General features: G+C 40.3%; 1 protein-coding gene across 4 annotated transcripts in view; it reads left to right on the forward strand.

The window, feature by feature from the left end:
• pou6f2 (POU class 6 homeobox 2) overlaps window positions 1–5,492 on the forward strand; it is a 71,597-nt gene extending 66,105 nt beyond the window's left edge. For all 4 annotated transcript variants that reach the window (XM_034572860.1, XM_034572861.1, XM_034572862.1 and 1 more), the window contains one exon: window positions 2,616–5,492. In XM_034572860.1, coding sequence (XP_034428751.1) covers window positions 2,616–3,123 — 508 coding nt within the window. In that variant the 3' untranslated portion in view covers window positions 3,124–5,492. The remainder of the gene's footprint in view (window positions 1–2,615) is intronic.
• The last annotated feature ends 2,965 nt before the right edge of the window (window positions 5,493–8,457 follow it).

Raw genomic sequence — 8,457 nt, forward strand, 5'->3', positions numbered from 1 at the left:
ATATGTTTGGAAAATTAATTGATGCTTTTTGAAAAGGATGAAATAAACAGACCTGAATGTTTTTAAACTAATCCTGTAAAATATTCAAAATCAAGTTACTTCATCTCATTGTATTCAGTTTCATATTTAAAAGAATATTTACACATAATACATTTCAGTCAGAATCAAAGAATCCCACCAGTATCACATTGTAAACACACGAGACACATGACTCCTCTGATGTGTGTAAAATATACTTATCATTATCTGACTGTTAAAAAGACAAAGTCACACTTATTGCAAACTGGTGTACAGATTTTAAGACTGATTCAAAGACGATGGGACATGTGCAGTGTATAATTCAGAGGTAATTCTGATATTAAAATGAAAATATCACGAGTTAATGTGAATCTGATCATAGCTTTTAGGTCACTGATGTGCCTCTCAGGTAGTTCTCTGTTTAAAACTCTGCTTCATGGCTGTGGAGCCTCGGGCAAACTGTAACTCAGCTCTAAACATGCAGCTCGTCTGAGCACGGCTCCGAAGGTACTTTTAAGAAAAGACTGGAGGTGCATTCAGAGCCATTTCTCCCTTGTGCTGAAGCACTAGAGGAGGGAGTGCATACCCCAGCTGAGCAGCTCTCAACTCATTTTAGTATCTGCAGTTCCTGTTGATCCATGAAATGTCCTGTCTCTGGTGACTCCTCATATTTACTAATGTATTCCCCGCAGTATGAATCTCTCCTCTTTCCACTGTTTAGAGGGAGGACGGGGGTTATAAATAATCCCTGCCTGTCGACAAGCAGGAATGCACCAACGAGGTGTAGAAACAGAGGAAGTTCATGCATGCATGGGCATCTGGCAGCAGCTCACCTCGCCATTAAAAATGTCTTGTGTGCATTGTTTGTTCCTCGGAGAGCTCTCTGCTGTCTCTCCATCAGCGCTGTCCGCTCAGGACTCACTTCACTAAAAGCATTCGCACACGTCACGCTGCTGTCTGTCCCACGAACACGCGCCGTCCACTTAGTGGTTTAATCTGGTCTGGAAAACAGATCTTAAACATCAACTGATGTCATTATATATCTGTTGATAGAAATCTGTTTGGGGGGGTGATGCTGATACCAATATTAGGGAGTCAAATATTTCTGATACAAATCTATCAGCCGATATATATTTTAAACAATTCAGTGGTTCCTAAGATGTCGTTATCAAACCCTTACAGTTAAATAGACTTTATTACAAATAACTATGAATTAAAAAGAAACACGAATACAATCTAATATATAGAACTTCAACCAAGAACTTTTTTCGTAAAATGTAAACATGTAAACCGACATCTTTTCTTTGTTTACTCTGTGAAGTAAAGGTTTTCATATCAGCCAGCTGTAAAAATAGTCAGGGTCCAATTGATATACGAATCATGTTTTTAAAATATATTTTACTAGTGATTTCTCCGTGATAAACTAATTAAGCGTCTCTAAACATGCTGAGCAGTTGGTTTAATAATTCACTTTGTGCTTTACATGGCTGCAACAGGCCCCATCATACACTGTAGGTTGTGGTGCTCATTGGGCAAATCATTAAAAAACAAACCGATCCAGTTTAATTGGATCTGGACAAGAAGACAAACACAACCAGCGAGTAAAAACATAAACACAACTATAATTCAATGCAGCCTCACAGCTTAAATAATGCTCAAAATCCCCAAATAACATAAGTATTATTTGAATCAACTTTAAATTAAACCTAAGCTTCATTTGCTTTACATGACATAAAACTATCCTGGTTCTTTTTTACATAACAGGTTTGAGAATTGTCTTATTTTCAAATCCTAACATCCACGTCCACGTGTCTCATCCACATAAACAGCCTGAGTTCATATCAGAGGCAGAAGCACCTGACAAGAGTCGTGTTATTTCAGAAGAAGCTTCATTCTCCATTCGTACCTTGAGTCGCTAAAACGCTTTCGTGAAGTCAGAATTATATGTGATGCAGCCGCGGAGTCTCAGGAACTTTCAGGATTAGAGTGTGTAAATGTATTCTTATTAAATATAAAATGAGACGTTGTTAGAGGATGAAAGAAAGTTTGAAAAATGTATTAAATGTACATTTTGATCAATAATTCAAGGCTCTTTTTTTGTAAATAAAAGATGGTGCCATATTTAACTGCATGCATTAGTGCATTTTTTATTTTTTATTTTTTATTTTTTTATCACCTGAGGGAAAGAAATTCAATATTTGACAGTAGATCCTGTAATTCCTGTCTTGTTTTTTCTGTTTGCTTCATTTGGAATTACGGTATTTAGTTAGATGTTTGGCATGTTTTTTTTTTTGGTTCGACTGGACCGGACTTTAGCCATTGGCACTATCTCCTTACTCCACTATTGCCAATTTGGGACAGAGAACCCCAGGCTCCTCCAGAAAAATTAACTCACCACTGGCAGCCGCCACCTCCAGCTGCTGCAGCGGAGGTGTCTCCAGGTAGAGAACAGAGAAGGGTTTTGGCTCGGATGTGAACCTGGATGCTAGTCTCAGTCCCAGTGGCATTCTGGTTGAGGAGAAGAAAAAAGGCAGGCAGCTTATCCCTTGTTCTGGCAGGGCACCTAAGTAAGATTCTTTTTTCTCAATTCTCCCCAGACACACCATCCTGAGAAGCCACTTTTTCCTACCACAGGAAGCCCAAGAGAACACTATAGCTAGCAGTCTGACAGGCAAACTGAACCCTGGCCTTTTATATCCTGCCAGGTTTGAGAAGTTGGACATCACCCCTAAAAGCGCCCAGAAGATTAAGCCCGTTCTGGAGCGCTGGATGGCCGAGGCTGAAGCCCGCCACAGATCCGGCATGCAGAACCTGACTGAGTTTATCGGCAGCGAGCCTTCAAAAAAACGCAAGCGGAGGACCTCTTTCACCCCGCAGGCGCTCGAGATCCTCAACAGCCACTTTGAGAAGAACACGCACCCCTCCGGACAGGAAATGACGGAAATAGCCGAGAAGCTGAACTATGATCGGGAGGTTGTGCGCGTCTGGTTCTGCAACAAGAGACAAGCGTTGAAAAACACAATAAAGCGTTTGAAATCGCCCGAACTCGGCGAGGCTGCACCAATGGACCCTCTCACCGATTCTCTAGAGGAGCTCCCGAAGTGAGCGAGGCCCTCCGACACCGGGGTAAAAAAAATAAAAAATTGGAGCGGAGATGTGGCTGCCATTTAAAAACAAGAAAAGGTGGATGAACTCTCGAGAACGAGAACTGAGAAATGTTGCCAGTCACCTGGACCGGACAGTGATGAGTTTGCAAACAAAAACTATGTGTTGTCAGTGTGATTACCACAGTTGTGTAAATGACCTTGGCGAAACCAAAAAGAAGAAAAAAGAGATTAATATGTGAGAATTATGTAAAAAAAACATACGGTGTGCTGTTTTCAAAGAGTTTTAGATTCTGGCCTTTACGGACCAGACTGTCGCCCAAAATTTTGGTTCCTACCAGGAGGGATTTAATAAAGAGATCATACCAAATCAAAACACTATTTACCAAAGTCTGTTGCATCTGAGTACTAAGAATAATTTTGTAATGTAAATGTGCTCTAAATTTTTACATTTGTACTGGCAAATCTAAGCTATATGTGTGAGGTTGAGTAATACATTCTATCTTTGTCTCGCTTACTTTTTCCTTCATTGTTTGTATGTAAATATCTAAAACAAGAAAAAAAAAACAAGAAAAAAGAAAAACGCTGTCTTCAAATTGAAATCACGTCGATAAAGTTTCTCTTTTTTGGGATGAAAAAAAAATTACCTTTGCTGTTGAACAATTGCATAATAATGTCGTTTTTGCCTCCGATTTGTGTTTCACCTGCAGATATTTTCAGTGGAACTTTGTACGACTTTTACAGGAATTTATTAACGATCACACGCGATTGTTTTCCAAGGATGAAATTTAAGGACTGTCACGTGATGAAGAGGAGGGAGGGGGAGGAGGGTTTCGGTGTCTGTGCAGTCGACTGCAGCTTTATTGTTTTGAGCTAACGTGTCATTCTGTTGCCAAAGCCTGAAAGCCAAAGAACACATTCAGCTCAAGGACTGGGGAACGATTTTCAACGTTTTATTCATTTGTCCACATGTTCACTCCTCCCCCCCCCCCCCCCCCCCCCGTCCCCGTCCCCCTTTTTTTTTTTCTGAATTGTTATATTGTGTAAGTAAAAAGAAAAACCACACTGTCATAACAAAGAGCTGAACTGTCTGCTGTACTTTTTTTGTTATCTTGGTAAACACAGAAAAAGAGTTGGAAACATTTTCTTTTAAGCAAATTTTCGTCTGCATGTTTCGACTCAAAACACGTGAAGATTCACAGAAAGTCCCAAAATAAAAGAATTTCACTAATATCACTGAAAATATTTTTACACAACAAACCCTTTAATTACGCCCAAAAATGACCTGAACGTGTGGTCGAAGCTTTTTTTTCCAAAATCTATTTCAACTCAATTTTGCTTTTCACAAAGATGAATGTTGTTTTTCTCTTTCTTTACATTCTGAGTTCCTCTCCGTTGAGTTTAAGATTTACAATCAGTGTTTTTAAATGGAAATGTGTATGAATTAATTTTCCATGAGAAGCAAAGTGTTTAAAAAGCTTAATCTCTCGCAGATTATCTGGAAGATCTCATGTATTTTCTGTGGCTCATTTTCACGGGTAGAAATTGTGTTTTTCTATTTTAATCGACTCTCCATCGCTGCAGTGCGACACTTTTAATTTCACTCGCTTTCTACTTTGTCAGAAATGTCAATAATCCAGGGGAAGGAACCCCCCCCCCCCACACACACACACACACACACACACACACACACACACACACACACACACACAGACTGTCACTATAAATATTTGGCTCTTACAAAAACTCCCATGGGAGGAAAAGAAAAAAACGAGGTGAATGTTGAGAATAAGTGTCACTTTTCAGAACAAGTGAACTTAATTTGAAGTGAGGTGAAATTTGATGCAATTTATTCAGAATCATGTGTCTGCTTGATATCTGTCCCTCCATGTCACATTGGTTATCTCAGTCCCTCAGTCCCCTGTGCACGGCTGTGTTCATCGTCCCTGCCTGGAAACACACACACACACACACACACACACACACACACACACACACACACACACACACAGAAACAGTAAAGACTCACTTTCTACTTTCACATCCTCAGATTTGATTTTTTTATTTTGATACAAGAATTAACTTCTTCAGGAGAATCCTGGGCCCAGAATTACGACGACCACCCGTCAGATGAATATAAGAGGAAGCGGCAGCGGATCAGTTGTGAGGCTTAACAATAAAAAGCTGTAACCAAAACCAAAAATAAAAAAAAAAGATGTATAACAAACAGACACAGAAAAGGAGTTACGCCTTCGCTCGACTTTTCAATGCTGGACCAAAGCTCTATAGTTATGCACATTGTACAGAGAAATAGATTCACGGTGTTGACAATCTTTAAAATCCGAGATAAAGAAAAGAGAAAAAAAAGAATTGAAGAGTAGAAATGTACAGTAGCTCATCATCCAAGGTTTACCTCAGTACCGTTCATGTGAGAATCAAACAGACGCCACACAAGCAGCAGCAGGTCTGAGGACAGTGATTCTGCTCCGTGTCGTCAGTGTTCACCTTTTATTTATTACCACGGGACACATGATTGTTTTATTTTTGGTGAAGTGGTTTCCTGAGCCACATGTGACTCTCTGCTCGTTTCTTTTTTATTGTTGTATCGCGTTCTTTTTTCTGATTGGCTGTGACACCCACCTCAGTTTTCACACATCTGTAGAACCCATGTAGAGGAAGAGGAGACGACGGAGACGTTGTCGCTCTCGACCCGATTACGACGATTTGTTCAAATCACCTTGAGATACTTTTTGTGAAATTTTACTAAACACCGACAACCTGGTTTGACGTTTTTTGTTAATAGTTGGAGAACTTGAAACCAAAGCTGAGGAGCCTGCAGAGGTTGGTTTTTGTTTAGTTTTTTTTATAGACTGAAAACTGTACTTAATCTATAGAGCAATATCTGTTTGGTCAGTTAAGCAGCACTTTGTGTATTTCTTAAAAAAAGCTTCAAGTCTGTCACATTGATTTGTACCATAATTAGTAATAAACAATTGTTTGACGAGTTTTGTGTCGTCTTTTCTGATGAAACCCAACACAACACAACTTCATATTTATTCAACGCTGAGTTAAAGATGGAATTAAACTTTTTAACTTCTGTTTTATCATATAAAAGTTTATTATATCGTATAAATGTATCTTTTCTGTAAGACAGCTTGTTTTGTAAAGTTGTCGCAGACACCAGGACAACTACACAGCGTTGGCTGTTGCAGAAAAGACACATCAAATGAAAGGAGGATAAATGTTAGCTAGTCCTGTCCCATTTGCTGACATGGAGGAGGTGGAGTTATACTGCAGCCAGCCACAAGGGGGCGATCATGGTGTTTTGGCCACTACCGTAGACCATATAAAGTTGGACGACATGACAGCTCCACAAAAGTGAAGCAAAACCATCTTGATCACAACCTGGAAGCTGGTTGCAGTTCATAAACCCTGCCTCCTCCATGTTAGTGGATGTCCCATCATATGTCCCATCTGCTAACATGGAGGGGGCCAGGTTTATGACCTATACCTCAGCTAGCCACCAGGGCGCTGTTTGTTACACAGCCTGCGAAGAAAACGACAATCTGTGTGTGATAGATTGATAAATGCGATTTAATCTCTAATCATGAAAAGTTGAGTTTATTTTAAAAAGCAGTGCGATGTCAGGTAAATGCTGATGTCGAGGTCAAAAGATCCTTTAACGCACAATAATTTCTAAAAACATGGCCGACTCCTCTTTTCATCTTTTCAAACCTCCCATGTAAACACAAGAGCGTCAAAGAAAACCCGACATGTCCTGACTTCCTCTCTGCGAGGTCACGTCGGCGCGGAGTCTCACATTTACGGTGGCGTGCAGTGATTCGACCTCTGACCTCTGGCTGGTCGACAGATGAATGAACCCAAGTGACTGTTTGACGCGTTTAATGAGAGAAAAGTCGACCAAAAGGCATAAAAAAGAGTCTCGCGCACAATATGCAGCAATTTATTTAGATTTCCTCTGGGTCAGTGGAGAAGAAAACGTGTCAGGTTTGCTCCTCATCAAAGCTTCATGTGTTTGTCTTCGCCAAATAACAACAAGACAAGTGTAAAGAAGGAGAAATATATAAATAAAACGCAGAGAAAGCCTTTTGAAACTAAACTCAAAAGTTTGATGCAGCTTCCCTCTCCGTGATGCCTTTGAAAAAAACGGGCAGGCAGCTGAAAAGAAAGTAGTAAATAAATAAATAATAATAATAAAAAGCACAGACAACATAAATTATTAACATTAGACTGAAAACTGATGTTCCAGATGCTTTTTCGTCTTCCTTTCAGCTCGCCCCCCCCCCCCCTCTTCATTTCAAAACACTGGCTGCAGTTTTTGAGTGATGATGGCTGAGGTGTGTGTGTGTGTGTGTGTGTGTGTGTGTGTGTGTGTGTGTGTACGCGCCGCTCCGCCACGTTATTTGATATTCTTTTGTTTTCCACCCCCGCGCCATCTTCATTGTCTCTGCCATTAGCGGTGTAATTGTGCAGATGCAGCCCCTGACCCATATCTGTTTTCTAAAACTGTTTGTATTCTGCCGCTGATAAAAAAGTTTGCTTTCTATTCTCTCTCTCTCTCCCTCTCCCTCTCCCTCTCTCTCTCTCTCCGCAGTAGCACACAGCAGAGTTTCTCTGATGGAGAGTAACAGCTCGGTTAAAAGAAATCCAAACACAGATATTAGGGCGTGAGTGTCAGAGCTTTTTTTTTTATCAATCATTCTTGGAAGTGAATCTGGTGAGAGTGAGTCTCACTGAAAAGTTTTGTTCCTGCTTTTGCACAATTTTAGTTTCATAGTATCTTTGATAAGATGATTGGATCACTTCAAAGTCTCCATATGTTTTTTCATTTTGTAAATACACGTTTTATTCTATTACGATTATACTTGCTTCGCGTTGTAGTAGCGTGAGAAGAGATGCGTCGTCCGACTTTAGTTACAGTCTATGACCTAATATGACAAGTGTATTTAGATTGGTCCCATCCACTAACAAGGAGGAGCCTGGTTTTATGACCTATACTGCATCCAGCCAGCAGGGGGGCGATCCAGATGTTTTGGCTTCACTTGGGGGAGCTGCCATCTTTATATCTTTACGTTCGGTCTCTGGTCAGCACTGATGTAACTGATGGGACCGTAAACACTTCTCAATATATTTGTCTGAGACGTTCTCACATTAGTGGTTCTCCTGAGGACATGTGACCTATTTCACCGACATCAGTCACAGCGTCAGCGGCTCAACGTCAAACTGTCTTTGACGAAACGAGATTTTCCAGCAGCAGCTCAAACGAACTTTATTCTGCTCCGATGTAAAATTATCCAAATCTGCAGTGACAGAG

Source organism: Hippoglossus hippoglossus, chromosome 20 (genome assembly GCF_009819705.1).
Source record: "Hippoglossus hippoglossus isolate fHipHip1 chromosome 20, fHipHip1.pri, whole genome shotgun sequence".
Taxonomy (NCBI): Eukaryota; Metazoa; Chordata; class Actinopteri; order Pleuronectiformes; family Pleuronectidae; genus Hippoglossus; species Hippoglossus hippoglossus.